We start from the raw sequence: 16,166 nt of genomic DNA, 5'->3' as shown, positions 1-16,166 counted from the left end.
TTGAGGGGTCCAACCCTAACACACCACTTTGGCCTCGAATTCCTGTAGACGGGCGGCCTTTGGGTGGCCCCCCTTGGGTCAATTGGCTGGTCCACTTGGGCTAGAGTCAACCAAGTACCAGTGTTGGAAGTTCTCAACGGGTGTTGTGGACATTGTGCGTGATGCTGGTGTTTGGGAAAAGTGCTCACGAAACCCTGGCGTTGCTGCATTGTCCTTGCGTGACTTTGTAGTGCGTCCCCTTGTAGGGCTCCATGGTGGGTGGGGTCAGTGGGTACCGAAATTTTTCTTTTCCTATGGATCCTCTAAAAATTTAAATAAAATTGTAAAAAACAGTCAATGGGTAGCGACCACATCTTGAATACTCAGAACAGCAATCTTCAACATCAGTAACACACGCACCTCATTTTCTTATATCACATTCTCTTTCAGAAAAACCTTTAGGGCAAATGTCCCCTTTTTTTATTCAAAAGGGACTAGAGGGACTTGCTGGCTCTCCAAAGTCAGTAAAGAAACTTCAATCTGGTGACATATTGGTTGAAACATCCACATCCCAACACAGTGAACTCCTCTTGAATTCAAAGGCAATTGGGGATATACCTATTGAGGTTACACCCCATGCTACCTTGAATTCTTCACGAGGAGTTATTGTTGAAAGGGATTTGAAGAACGCTCCAGAGTCAGAGATTCTCGCTGGTCTCTCCACTCAAGGAGTTTCTGCAGTGAGGCGATCTCCACTTGCAAAGATGGAGTTACACTGCCAACAAATACCCTCGTTTTAACATTTACTTCACCACGTGCACCTGCCACCATCAAGGCAGGTTATCTCATTTGCAGGGTTCGCCATACATACCAAACCCTCTTCGATGTTTCCAATGTCAGAGATTCAGCCACTCAAAGACATCTTGTCGTGGTTCCCTGACATGTGCTCGGTTGTGGAGGCAAGGACCACGATGCCTATGACTGTGACATGAACCCACATTGCGTAAACTGCAATGGTTCTCACCCTCTTACTTTCATTCTTGCCCAAAATGGTTGGAGGAAAAGAGGTGCAGCGTTTGAAAATGACACATAACATTAGTTATCCTGAGGCTCGGAAATTGCTGTCCACAACTCTATCTCGGACATATGCTGCTGCACTTCATTCCACAACTACAGTGGGAGTGCAGACAGATCTCTCTGTGCCTCCAAGAGAATCGTTTTCAAAACAAATGAAAAGCCTTTTGACCTCCGTGGTTAAAAAGGTTGATGAATCGACTTCCACACCCATCTCTGTTCCTCCCATACCTTCCAACAAACCTCAAGATCCACGTCCTTCAGTTTCAAATACAGGCATTTCTTCTGATACATCTTCTTCCACCACAAGAGACAAAACAATTATTCTTTTGTGTCCTCAGTCTCTGGATTCCCCTTCCAATAACAAAAAACCTGCCCACCCGACCCAGAGCAGGATCCATGGAGGTTGATAGACCTCCTCCGACTAAAGACAGTAAAGAAAAAAGACGTGGTCGTAAACTGAAGGGTTTTCCAGCCACTTCACCTACCCGTTCTTAAAAATGGCCACCTTGATACAATGGAACTGTCGAGGTTTACGTTCTAATCTGGATGATATCAAAACGCTGATTGCTTCCTACCATCCTGTTTGTCTTTCTTTACAAGAAACATTTCACAAAACTGCTGATACTGTCTCCATTCGGCAGTTTTCTCTGTACAGAAATGACAGGTTGTGTGATGGTCGAGTACATGGAGGGGTGGCACTGTTGGTTGATCAACACGTGCCCACCCTGTCTTTGTCACTCAACACACCCTTGGAGGCTGTAGCCATCCGTGTTTCCTTGGGTCATACCATCACTGTTTGTTCTCTGTACCTGTCCCCTGGAGAGACATATGATCAATCAGATCTTGATGCTCTCGTTGAACAATTGCCATCTCCATTTCTAATCCTAGGGGATTTTAATGGACATCATCCCCTCTGGGGGAAGTGCTATTATTGATGGGAGGGGCCGATCTGTAGAGCGGATGCTATCTGATCACAATCTTTCTCTTTTCAATACTTGTTCTTCCACTTACTTTCATGCACCTAGTCAGTCCTTTACCGCTATTGATCTCTCAGTTTGCTCCCCTTCATTATTCTCCCATTTTTCATGGAGGGTTGACAATAATCCACTAGGCAGTGATCATTTTCCTGTACTTTTGAGAGAGACTGGCCATAGTCGATGCCACCATACCCACATGCCCCAGTGGAAGCTGTATCAGGCAGGCTGGTCCACTTTCACTGCTCTCACAGAACTTGATACTGCCATCGTGAGTCAGCCATCAATAGACGACTGTGTGGCAGCGGTAACTGACTGTATTATATAAGCAGCTGCTCAGTGTATTTCTAAAACCTCAACACGTTTTCCACGATATTCTCGTCCATGGTGGAATCCTGCCTGCCACATGGCAAGGAAGGCTCAAAAATGGGCCTGGGATACTTTCTGTAAATATTTCAAACTTTCGAACCGCATCACTTTCCAACGGGCCCATGGACATGCTAGGTGGGTAAGATGTCAAAGCCAGAAGGAATTTTGGATTAAGTTCACAACTAGCATGTCTTCTACCACCAGTTTCAAGGTCATATGGGACAGGACTTGAAAGGTCAGTGGGCACTACAATTCTGTCCCCCTCTCAATCTTACTCTCTGATGACTAAGTGGTAGCTGATGTCCGGAGCATCACCGATACTCTAGGTGAAAGATTTTGTTGGGTATCTAGCATTTCTGCTTGTTCCTCCACCTTCATGGCCATCAAGACTCAGGCAGAGCGTTCACCTCTTTCCTTTCGAACTGACTGTCTCTTTGACTATAATCGTCCATTTACACTGGTGGGACTGAAAATGGCCCTTCATCAGCCTGGCAGTACATCTGTTGGACCTGATAATGTACACTGTGACATGCTGCGCTATCTCTCTCCTGCTTCTCTTGATATTCTTCTAATTATTTTTAATGGGATCTGGCAGGAGAATGTTTTTTATGATGCCTGGCACCAGGCTATTATTTTACCTTTCTCTAAGCCAGGGAAAGATCCCAAGATTCCTTCAAACTACCGTCCAATTGCTTTGACGAGCTGTCTCTGTAAGACATTAGAAAGGATGGTTAATGCTCGTCTTGTTTGGTTCCTTGAATCAAACAACCTCCTCTCGCCCACCCAGTGTGGGTTCCGTCGACAGCACTCCATCACAGACCACCTAATTCGTCTTGAAACATCTATCAGAGAAGCCTTTCTCAACCGCCAACATCTTGTATCAATATTCTTTGACATAGAAAAGGCTTACGACACAACATGGAGGTATGGCGTTTTGCGAGACCTCCATACATATGGGTTACGTGGCCATCTACCCATGTTTATTAAAAATTTTAATGGACAGGAGATTCCAAGTTCGTGTGGGTTCGACACTTTCCCGTTCTTTTGTACAGGAACTTGGAGTCCCTCAAGGCTGTGTATTGAGTGTTACACTCTTCAGTATAAAGATAAATGCCATCACTGAACAACTCCCTCTCACTGTTGCAAATGGGCTGCATGTCGATTGAGCGGCAACTACAAACCGCCCGGCAACTCAATTGTGTCAATGGAAAGTAGACTCTGGCGAACGGCTTTAATTTCTCTCTCCAAAACTGTATGCATGCACTTTTGCCGCCAACGGGTATTCACCCTGATCCTGAACTTCATATCGGTGAAGTTTTGCTGCCAGTGGTCCCGAGATCAAGTTCTTGGGGCTTATTTTGATCGTAAACTGACCTTTATACCACACTTAAAGCAGCTTCGGGTCAAATGCACAAGAACACTGAACATCCTCCGTGTTCTCTCTTCTACCAGTTGGGAGGCAGATCGCTGTTCAATGTTAAAGGTATATCGTGCTCTTATTAGATCGAAACTCGATTATGGATCAATGGTCTATGGCTCTGCCAGACCCTCGGCCTTAAAGATGCTGGACCCCATTCATCACCAAGGACTTCGACTCTGCACTGGGGCTTTCCGTACCTCTCCAGTTCAAAGTATATACATTGAATCTCATGAACCTTCTCTACACCTTCGCCGTTTGCAACTATCTTTACAATATACTTCAAAACTTCGTTCCTTACCAAAGCATCCCACCTGGAAATGTGTTTTCTTTCCTCGGTGGGCAGTACTTTTTCAGAACAGATGATCTGTCATTGCTCCGTTTGGCCTTCTCATCCGGGCGCAATTGGATGAATTGGGTCTGTCCTTGGATAACATTGCAGATTCCACAGGTTGGCCCATCCCACCATGACTTATTACAGCCCCCAAATGTGACCTTTCTTTCAGTCACCTAAAAAAGGCAGATACTCCATATTGGAAGTACCATCTTTTATTCAATGAATATCTTTCAACCAATCATTCAGTTCCCATTTATACAGATGGTTCCAATTCAGGTAATTCAGTGGGCTCTGCTATGGTTTGCTATGGGTCAGTAGTTGCACGCAGAATCCCTTCTACAGCTTCTGTGTTCACTGCTGAACTGTATGCCATATCTCTTGCCCTGGATCATATTGCAGCTGAGCAGTACTTCAACTGCACTATTTATACTGATTCGCTTAGTTCTGTACTTGCCTTGGAATCGCTACACGTTAGCTCACATCCTATTCTCACTGATATTCGAAACCGGCTAGCCCATTTCTCATTAGCAGCTACTTCAATCCAGTTTTTCTGGATACCAGGCCATGTTGGTATTCGCGGGAATGAGCTTGCAGACATGGCAGCTAAATATGTCTGCTACAGCACCATCACTCCTATGCCTATTCCGTACATGGACTATGGTGTTGTCTTCAAGGCTCGGCTCCGTGCCAGCTGGCAGTCCACTTGGAGTGAGCAACGTGACAACAAACTTTTTCAAATCAAACCCAAAATTGGACTTTGGCCATCTAGCTTCCGTAAAGTTCAGAAGGAGGAAGTTGTTCTCACTAGGCTACACATTGGTCACAGTTTTTTAACTCATCATTTTCTTTTATCTGGAACTGATGCACCAATGTGTAGTTTGTGTAACACTCAAATCACTATCAGCCACATTTTACTTTCTTGCCATCATTACAATTCTCAATGATGGCAATATTTTAAACATATTTTTTCCCAGGGTCAGTCTGTAACATTGGACAGAGTTATTGGTGATGGTGACTCTGTCCACCTTGATAATGTTTTTAATTTTTTAATGGCCATCTTTTTATTCTCATTTAAGTGTTGCATATTTATTCATTACACCTTTTTAATTGTGGTTCCTTTTTTACAGTTTTAATCTCTCTCCTTCAATTTGACATTGGACAATGGCCAGAACATTAAATAACTCAACAACAGGACTGGAAAGGCCAACTTGAGGTGACTAACGCTACTGTTTGAACTATCCGTTTGAACTACTCGTTAGTCGTCCTGGCGAGTTGTTATTATACTTTTGCTGCATATCATTTCACACTTTTACTACTTTACTTTTTAGTACTGGCCATATTGACTCATAACCCGGAACCAGGACTGGAAAGGCCAACTTCAGGTGACTAACGCTCCTGTTTGAACTATCCGTTTGAACTACTGTTAGTCGCCCTGGCGAGTTGTTATTATACTTTTGCTGCATGTCATTTCACACTTTTACTACTTAACTTTTTAGTACTGGCCATATTGACTCATAACCTGGAACCAGGACTGGAAAGACCAACTTCAGGTGACTGACGGTGGTTTTTATACTTACCTGTTAGTCTTCCTGGTGGGTTATGATCATTACCATTCTGCTACAGGTAGTTCTTTACAACTTTGTTGACTGGATGTCAACATTGGTTTTTACGCCATTTTCTGTTTTAATTGCTGTTTTGTTTTTACCTTCATTTACTTTTACAAATTTTACTCCATTTACTTGACTTTATCTTTTTACTGGACATTTGGCTACTCATTGTTACAATTTTGCTATGTATCTTTTAAAACTTCTATTCTTTTACATTTTGATACTGGTTGCTATGACACATAACCCGGAACCAGGACTGGAAAGACCAACTTCAGGTGACTGATGGTGGTTCTTGAACTTACCTGTTAGTCTACCTGGCGGGTTATGATCATTACCTTTTTGCTAGAGTAAATACCTTACAACTTCTTATACTCTGCCTTCTATCTTCACATTGTAGACTAGGTGTCAACATTGGTTTTATACTTTTTTGTTTTACCTTCATTTCCATTTATGTCTATTACTACATTTATTTATTTATTTATTTTTTAACATTTTTACCGAATGTCTGGCGCAGATAGCCTTGCTGCTTTGTGTCATAAAACACTAAATCAATCAATCAATCTTTCTCCTTGATTTTAGTTTTGTACACTTATTGCTGCTGTGATACTTATGCATTAATCTGTACCTAGATTATGAAAAAATTTGATAACTTTTAGCCACTACTTCTTTTTAAATCATTTATGAAAAACTGATATTGACTAAAATCAAAAGAGAAGTAAAAAAATGTGCCTGTTTTGAACTAATGTCTGAGAGCTGCAATTTCTCACTCACACACACACATACTTAGAAACAGTTCAGAATTATATACAAAATTCCCAAGTTTTTGAATCATCAAATATGTTAGAATAAAAACAAAAACATTTCTAGTTTAAAATAACAAAAATAAAAAAGTTTAAGTTACCATGAAAATATCTTTCAAAGCAGCTAAAAAACCTAAGTAGTTCCATTCAGTGTGATAATGTGGAAAAATGGTACAAAAGAAAAAAAACAACAACATACAAATGAACTAAACGTAAGATTTTGTAACTATAGACATCATGTAACCTTTATATGCAATTCTACTGACATTGATGATGTTCTTTGATAGCTTGTTTAGGCAGAATGTTCATGATGAAACTTTGTAGAATGTATGGCAACTGCCTGTTATGGAGACACAAGTGTAGAGGACAACATTTTGAAAGTCTTCTGCCTTTTGTCTTCAGGCAGTTGCCATCCATTCTACAAAATTTCATCAATGATGATGTTATATAATGTTTATTGAGCTGCCAGGTAAATTTAAAGGCTGATAAACATTTTAAATACCAACATAATGTAAAAAAAAAAATCTATTAATGGAAAGATGTTTGTTTTCCAGTCAACTTATCAACAATAAAATAAAGCAGGAAGTTGTTTTAATTTTGATAAAAGAAACAATGAATATGATGAGGTGTTAAACATAATGTAACAAATGTGTTAAAAAACATGTGACCCAGTTCATAAAAATTCTCAGAATTACACAAACTGTAAGCAATTTTTGTCATACTTTAAAATACCAGATAAAGAAGTATATAAAACTAAATTAAATATCTTAAACCCATCAGGTTGAATATTAAAATCAATTGGTTCTGGCTTTGTTATCACAAGCTCACTAAAATAATTAAACTCTTATTTCCTTTAAGTTCAACAAAATTTACATAGTGAGCAGAATAAATGAAACTATGTAAAAGGAACAAGTTATTTCTTAATAGATATATCTGACATTTTTTGGAATTGGCTGTATAAACACATTTTGTAAAGCAAGTTAAACAGTGTAAGCCAACACTAAAAGTGTGAAATAATCTTTAACATGCAATTTTTAAAAGAGCACTTTGAAGGTATCCATGTAGACCTGGTTATCCAAACATCTTGACTAGAGTTTGGTTTGAAAATGTTACTACTTTGATAGATTGGTAGCTTTAAAGAAGTTAAGTTTTAACTTTTCACCACTCTCTACATAAAGTCCATTTAATGAGTATCTCATTAAACCTGTAAGAAGAGAATTGTTTATTGTTGTAAATACACACACACAAACATATGTATATACACACAAAAAAACACTGAAATAGAATAAAACTGATCAATATTTCAAATGATTAATTTTGCAATATCTATTTTTCAAAAATTCAAAATTTCTTACAATTTCAGTATATTCTTAAAACAACAAATACAATAAAGTAATACGAGTTTTTTGATTCATTGAATATTCTGATAAAAATATACAAAAGATAATGAATAATGGCAAAATCTATATATATGTTAATGTTTGGGTACATAAAACAAATTGTCAAGAAATTAATTAATAGGTGTATATCAAATGCATGATCAAAGACACACACTTAAAACATAAAACAATATAAAGTACTTGCACCTGTGCTGGAGTGGTATTCTAGGCATAATCCATCTGTCCAAACTCTTCAAAAATAATGAAATTGTCTTCTACAGTCCGAATAAACTCATCACCATCATAACTAACAAATATTTCATTGTCTTTATCAAAACATTCTCTCACAAGTACTTGTGAAAATAACAGGTGCACTGTATCTTCACATCTGTATGTTGCTTAATAGTTGCACTGTTTGTGTAACTGATACACTAGTGTTATAGATCACCAATAAATGACTTCACACAAAGTTCATATAAATGTATATATATACACACACACACACACATACCATAATTACATGTGGTCACTTACACCTGTATCTTAAAACAGATAACCCCTGATTCGTCACAAATAACTTCAGTAACTTTCTTAGGTTAGCTCTCAGTAGATTTGATGTTATTTACACCATCAAAGTCAATTTCAGACATCACAAAATAAACAGTCACTGATAGAATTCAGTTAAACTAAGACTTTCTGCTAAAATTCCGTAATTTAGGATTATTTTCCTGCTGTGATTACAATATATAATGATACTGACTCAGAGTAAGCACATTTTCCTCACTGCATGTGGGAACTTCTGTCACTCAGCTAGACAAAGTAAGCAACTGTCATAAAACCTTGGAGAATATTTACCAAAACCACTTGACAGCCAAGAAATTATTTAAAATACTCCTATTATATGTAGTTGTACAAACTAATGAAGTAATAGGCTTTAACTCTGCTGACACTAGCCATATGAACAGTGTTAATTAAGTAGCTACCATCTAATATTGTATTAATATCTCTTATAGTTAAACTATATTTGAAAGGTCAGAAAGCAAGGGTCACAAAGCCCTTTTGGTCTAGCTAACATTACGATAAACACACCATTCTAACTCCAGATAACTGAATGTTAATCATACAAACTGAGCAAACATACATGTGACAGACTGAGGTTGCTAAAGCAAAGTGTGTATGTCCATCACATCTTACACTTTACTGGGTATTAAATTTAGTTCTCTGATATATTTCTGGATCTCTTCATGTTTTCTGAACCAAACTATCCAGTGTTCCACCAATAGATCAGCAACAAATTGTGTCAATATACTGACTAATGTATGAACCTCAACCCACTTCATGTGGACAATATCCATGAGAATAAATAGATAACCTTGTTTTACCTCCAGGAGTGAGCAACAATATCCATGGATATTCAATGTAATGGAGAACCAGGAATTCTCTGCAGAAGTTTGCTCTATTTAGGCTGACTCTTTCTTCAAGTGACATACACCATACTGTGTTTACAGCAGCGTTCAAGGTCTCAACTCAAATGTGGCTGATAGAACCATTGTTCAACATAAGCACAAGTGATGGTAACATCTTGGTTGCCCTCCAGCCTTTGTGTCAAGCAAAGCCTAGAGAATCTTGTGTTTCAAAAGTACTGAGGACTACCAGCTGAAAACCATGGCTTAACAGTTGACAATGATGGCATAGTACACCTTTCTGAACTTACTATAGTTACAGGCATCTGTGGTAAATTCCTCAAGAGTGAAGCTGGATAACTATAGAACTCAACAAGACTTGTTGTCCATTCAGTGGGCAGAGATTAGGTATGACCTAATGGTGAGCATGATGAGCTGTGAGTCTGAAGATTCATGATTTTCATCTAACTTCAACATGATCATACTCAAAATTTTGGAGTCATGAATGCACTACAGATGTGTTAGTCAAATCCCACTAATCAATTAAAATAGTTCTAGTATTGGTGATAAGTGTTGTTGTATCGTTGTAGCTTTATTTTTGGTGTGGTATTCTGTTTCAGAGAAATAATGACACACAAGTAAACTTCCTCTGCAGAAAAGAAGTTTGGAAATTTGACTGGCTGGAATGTTAATGTGAAAACAAACTGTTTTCATATGATAAGAAACAAACAAGTTTCATGTGTTATATAATTTCCAATCCAAGAAGAAGAAATGAAAGTAATAAAATTGAATGTATAGAATGAGGGAAAATATCTTACAGCAGAAGGAATGGATACATTATTAACAGACAAACAAAACTTCACTGACAAATCTTGAGTGTTTCAAAAAGACAAATTGCTCTCCTCAACAATCCAGAAAGAATCTCCTTTAAAAAGTAAAGATAACTTTAAATCACAAAGTAATTTCTCTCTCTGCAGCTGACCAGCCAGAAAAATAGGCACAAAAATGCAGAAATATCTCTGTTCTATGTTACAGTTGAATGGTACAGATGTAAGTGCACAAAGCCCTAATACAATATTTGGGCAAAAAAGCACCTCAAAACCTTTACTATTGACTGCTAAGGTTGTCTCCATATAAAATGCCAACCAGGACAGAATGCAACTATTCTAAGATATAGCACATAAGTTCAATGACTAGTCAAGCAACAAAATGAAATATCTTAGGCTATAATTTGTCACATTATATCAATCAGATTTCTGAGTTGCATGATAAGAACTTAAAAATTAATAATGCTGTAAATAAGAAATATACATTAAAGGAAAATAAAATATATAATATTTGTATATTACCTTGGCAAGGAATACAATGAAAATATCAAGTGGAAAAAATAGATAATAATTTATATTATTTCTCTAAGAAAAAAAAATCTCAACCATAATTGTAACTGATGAATATTCTAAAAGAATAGGTATAGATAGTCACTAGTAAACAACAAGATCAGCCACATGTTGGTGGAGGTGCAGCTCCTTCTGATGGTGGTATAGTTTATTATGGCAGATTTCTGAACACTCTTTGCTTATTACAGCTTTGCAACATTATATACTTTTCTACTCAGTATGCTTCAAGACCCATTTTTTAAATACATTTTAAAACAACTGTTTGAATTTGCAGTTGTTAGTTACTTACATTTGAAGAGAAATCTTCCTGTCAGGTGGGCAAATATCAGAAATTGTGAAAACCTGAAAATATTAAGAATTATATTTACTTACAATCACTACTAAAAGTAGGTATACACCAGTGAGCTTCAATTTTTTATTTACATATTCTAAATTATAAGCCCCCCCTCTAGTACAGCGGTATGCCTCCGAATTTACAACGCTAAAATCAGGGGTTCGATTCCCCTCGGTGGGCTGAGCAGATAGCCCTTTGTGGCTTTGCTATACGAAAAACACACACACACATCTAAATTATAAACATATCAAATCACCAATAAGTGATTGCATTTTGATTTGGCTGTTAAAATGGAAGTTATATAAATACTAAATACTCTGTAAGTTTCAACATACTGTGATACTGTTTTCAGAAAAGCCAAAAACAACAAATTATACAAATTTATTTTTTTTACATCAACTAAAACCACAATAACATGGGCTTAATACAGCTAAGTGGTTAGGGTACACAACTCACAACCTGTGGGTTAATGGTCTGAATCACATCACCTTCTACTCTATAACTTCTAAATCAGGGGTAGCTAATGCAGATAATTTTCTAATAGCTTTGTGCAAAAAGAGAAAAAGCAACCAAACAAACCCAATAATACTACACATCAGATTTTGTAGCATATTTAACTGTTATGCATCAGTTAGGCCTGTAAATATATTACAGACAGTAAAGACCAGAATTTAGATTCTATATGCAATAAAAATAATACATTTTTACACATCACTGCAGAATTTACAGTTCTTATATTAATACTATTCAAAATTATTGTATCGTATATGAGACTGATATCCCATTAAAATTCTATGGAATGTACTCTAGTCTACTTTACAACTAGTGATCATTTTTTCATCTGATACTACGTGGTAAACTAAGCTTGGTTATATTTTTTCTTAACAAACAATATAAATAAAATTAAAAGTATATATGTAATATTTTTAGATATAATAACTTTTACGTGAAAGAGTAACAAGAATATTTCGCTACATATAAAATATTTTGTAAAGTAATCTTTGTTATGTAACAAACATATACAATCTTAATGAACAATGCACTGTCTGATGATGAAATGTGGGGTATCAACTCTTTAATGAGTCAGTTAATTACATAGTGTTTCCATCAATAAATTATCTCATAGTACTAGGTAGGCAAGATACCATTTGTAGACGTGTGTCACATGTAATAAGTATTGCATCATTTTGTAGTTTAAATAAAACTCGTGCCCACTTATTGTCTTGTAAACATATATCACTGGTTGTCATGGTGCTAGCAACATCAAGCATAATCCAAATAACAATCTTGAGAAAAGGATGTGGTATGAGACTGTCTCATACCACAATGTGTCACATTCATTTAAACGGTTATTCATTAACGCATAAAACTGTACAACCTGTGTATATCAGTTAATAATTTTTATCAATAGTGATCAAATAAAATGTTTAATGTCATACTATAATAAAGTGTTAGCTTATGCCTGCAGAGTATTTCCAATATGCATGACCACATCTTCTGCCTGATTGGATATGAAGAGCTGACTGAAAGTGCTTTCAATAAGTATTACCACATCTCCTACATCACAATATGTAAGACGGTGACTGAAAGCGTTTTTAGTGTGTATGACTACATCTTCTACATCACTAGATACAAAGAACTGCCTAAAAGTGTTTTCAATATGTATGATCACATCTATTACATCACTGGATATAAGAAAGTGTTTCCAATGTGTATGACCGCATCTTCTACATGATTTAATATAAGAAGCCAAATATCTGACTGAAAGTGTTTTCAATATGTATTACCACATTTCCTATATCACCAGATACAAGAAGCTGACTGAAAGTGTTTTCAATATGTATTACCACATTTCCTATATCACCAGATACAAGAAGCTGACTGAAAGTGTCTTTAATATGTATGACCACATCTCCTACATCACTTGACAAAAAGAGTTGACTGAAAGTGTTTTCAGTATGTATTACCACATTTCCTATATCATTAGACATAAAGAGTTGACTCAAAGTGTCTTCAATATGTATGCCCACATCTCCTGCAAGGTAATATTTAGTCATATAACTTAATACAATTTCTGAGTAAACGTTTGCATAGTTTTAGAAGTCCGTCTCTTAAAACCAAACTTGGGAAAAGCTCTATTTATATCTGTTTCAATATGTTTTACTTTATTTACAATATTAGTTATCCAGAAAAAAATATTCATACTTGATGTCGTTATTAAAAGAATAATAGAAATAATTTCTTAAAGTAAAGAAAAAAGTTTTGATACTGAATTGTTAACTATTCTGAATCACCAAGACAATAACACACTGTCACATTTTTTAAAAGTAAATATAAGTTTGTAATAAAGAAATGTTAGCATATTATATTATTAAACAATAGTATCCAACTTATGAAAAAACTTTTCATAATAAAAGCAAAGCATTGTAATGTATTACAAATAATGAAAGTGATGTAAAGAGTGTGTTATTAAAATAACCTGTGTGAACAAAAATAAACCTTTTTAAGGAAACAATAAGAGAAGACTTTAAACCATTTTGTTCCATTACTTTTACTAAGATCTTTATTATTGGCTCCTTCTTCATCAGTAATTTTGACTCCAGGACAAGCTACACAAGGGTCAGCAGCAAAAGATGTTATATAAGACATAGATTGTAATTACTTGTCAATATAATAAAGAATAAGCTGTGTACTTGCATTAGAAGCTATTTAAACTTTAAACAATGTAAAAATGAAAACTAGGAGTAGGGAAGTATGGACAACTTCACCATATGTATAATGGAGTTTTGTTTGTATTTAAACACAAAGCTATACAGTGGGATATCTGTGATCTGACCCTCCAAGAGTATCAAAAACTGGTTTCTAGTGTTGTAAGTCTGCAGACATACCACTGTTGGCAAGTAAGGGAGTTTTGTGTAGATACCACTATACATTGCAAAGGGAAGAGTATTTGGTGAATGTTTGTCATTCCTCTTAGCCCCATTTAAGACAGCACTGTTTATTTGTTTATAAACAATTAAAGCAAGAGTACTGTCGAACATTTGAGTTTCAATACTTGCCCTAGTATATAGGTTTTAAAAGTGTGGTTAGATTCGGTATCTTTTACTAGATAAATAAATTGATTTATTGTTTTTGATAACAACTGGCTCAACATCTTTCGTGTTGGAATTGTTTGATGGGCATCACTTGTAATGAAATGTGTTTAACCAATTTAGGTTAAACCTCACAGGCATTGAGACACCCTGCACAACCAAAAGATTCGTTCAGAACTCTTAAGTACCTTACCCCGTAAGTGAGTAGTCTATACGTGCCTCTTACCTGTTTTAATTATTTTAATTACATAGCATTGCTTTCAAATTTTTATAAAATTGTGCAATAAAGTAAAAACAATATCACAACCAAGAACATTTTTCATGAGTTTGTTCCTAATTATTTGTCATTGTATTTATTTTGTCTATTTGACAATAATACCTTTAAAATTGGTTTTTTATTACTATTTTAAAATACATTATTTGCTTATAAAATTGTATCATGATTTTTCAACCTTAATGATACCTTATATGCACGTAGTAAACACCAGGTCAAGGGATTCAGGTAAAGCAGTGATAAATTTTGAACTACTAACCAGAGGAAAGACATACAACTCCAATCAGCCTTAGGTTTTATAAGGCATAGAGTGTGTTCAGTGGCATCACCTCAACCTCTACAGCCTGCAGCTCAACATTGTTAATATCAGGCTATAACTTATAAAATGGATCATAAACATTGAAATTATTTCATCCTTACTTTTTTAACACTTTGTGAGACTAATGTTTAGTTATCACATCCAGAAGTCTTCCATTGAGATAGCTGAAGTCTATGAATATATAACACTAAAATCTGGGTTTGATTACCTGCATTAAACACAGCAGATAGTTTAATGTGACTTTGCTTAAATAACAACTTGTCTATAAACCAAGAGTGAAATTCTAAACAGACAAACTTAGTTATCCATTGAATTATCTATTATCATTATCTCACTTTACTCCTAGAGAGCATGTATTATTACCATTATTTAATTCACCTGAAAAATAGAGTTGCAGTAATTTTTAACACAACAATGTTCTGAAAAAAAGAAGACGGTGAACAATCATGAATTTAAGTTAACCATTGTAATATCTTATTGACACATGAAATTAAATATGAAAATACAACTGTGCTTCTCATTATAGACTGATTTTCATATGATGATAATGTAATAGACAAAGGAAATGTTGTTGACATAAAATTATTCTGTGCCATCTTAGAGAGAGCAGTCATGTCAAAATACAAATAAAACTAGTATTTCAGAGACAGGGACCATACCATATAAAAGCAAGAATGGATGGTCAGAGAATCTTTGAGACAGGAGTAATGCTACCAAAAGCAGGACTGAAGATTTCTATGTTTGATATTAATCACAAAATTACACAATACATTATTTGTGCTCTGCCCACCACAGGTATCGAAAACTGATTTATAGCATTATAAACCCTTAAACTTACTGTCGATATATCAGCAGACCTGGGCTGTAGAATCTAAGAGGTAGGGATTATGGCCCCCAAAAGATAGGAAAACAGGAGTGCAAAATTTTAGATATAGGGTTCATGTCACTAAAGTCAGGAAAGAATGTCTGGAGAATGTCGGAAATAAGAGATATGCTACAAAAAAGTAGAAAAGCAGCACTTCAGTATCTTAACGACATGAATCATGCCACAAAAAGTAGCATGAAAGAAGGACTGGAAAATCTAAGATACAAGGACCATATCACAAATAGTAAGTGATTAAGACTGTACAGTTTCATATAAAATTACCGTGTCACAAGCAGCAGAAAGGCGTGACTGGAGCATTTAAGATACAGGGACAATGCCATAAAGAACAGGTTTTTAAGACTGGAGTGATACATGTTAAAGAAATGTGTAGTTATAGAACAGTGGAGACAAGTATTAAATCATCAAGCTCTGCTTTCCAACTTCTACTACAGATTCATCATCTTGAAGGTAGGGATTATATCTCTGACAACACAGACTTGTCATATTTGAGCTAAGTAATAATATCTGAAACTAATCACAATG

At 35.9% G+C, this 16,166-nt stretch overlaps 1 protein-coding gene across 5 annotated transcripts in view; it reads right to left on the bottom strand.

The window, feature by feature from the left end:
* The window catches only part of LOC143252251 (uncharacterized), a 38,518-nt gene that overhangs the window by 9,479 nt on the left and 12,873 nt on the right, over positions 1 to 16,166 (bottom strand). For 3 of the 5 annotated variants that reach the window (XM_076504101.1, XM_076504102.1, XM_076504100.1), the window contains exons 4-5: positions 11,029 to 11,081; positions 8,147 to 8,246 (exon numbers count right to left, since the gene is read on the bottom strand). In XM_076504101.1, the coding sequence (XP_076360216.1) occupies positions 8,215 to 8,246; positions 11,029 to 11,081 (85 nt within the window). In that variant the 3' untranslated portion in view covers positions 8,147 to 8,214. The remainder of the gene's footprint in view (positions 1 to 8,146; positions 8,247 to 11,028; positions 11,082 to 16,166) is intronic. The other 2 variants (XM_076504104.1, XM_076504103.1) reach the window with 1 other exon arrangement.

Source organism: Tachypleus tridentatus, chromosome 6, assembly GCF_004210375.1.
Source record: "Tachypleus tridentatus isolate NWPU-2018 chromosome 6, ASM421037v1, whole genome shotgun sequence".
NCBI classification, from domain to species: domain Eukaryota; kingdom Metazoa; phylum Arthropoda; class Merostomata; order Xiphosura; family Limulidae; genus Tachypleus; species Tachypleus tridentatus.
This window is presented reverse-complemented; position numbering and strand designations above follow the sequence as displayed.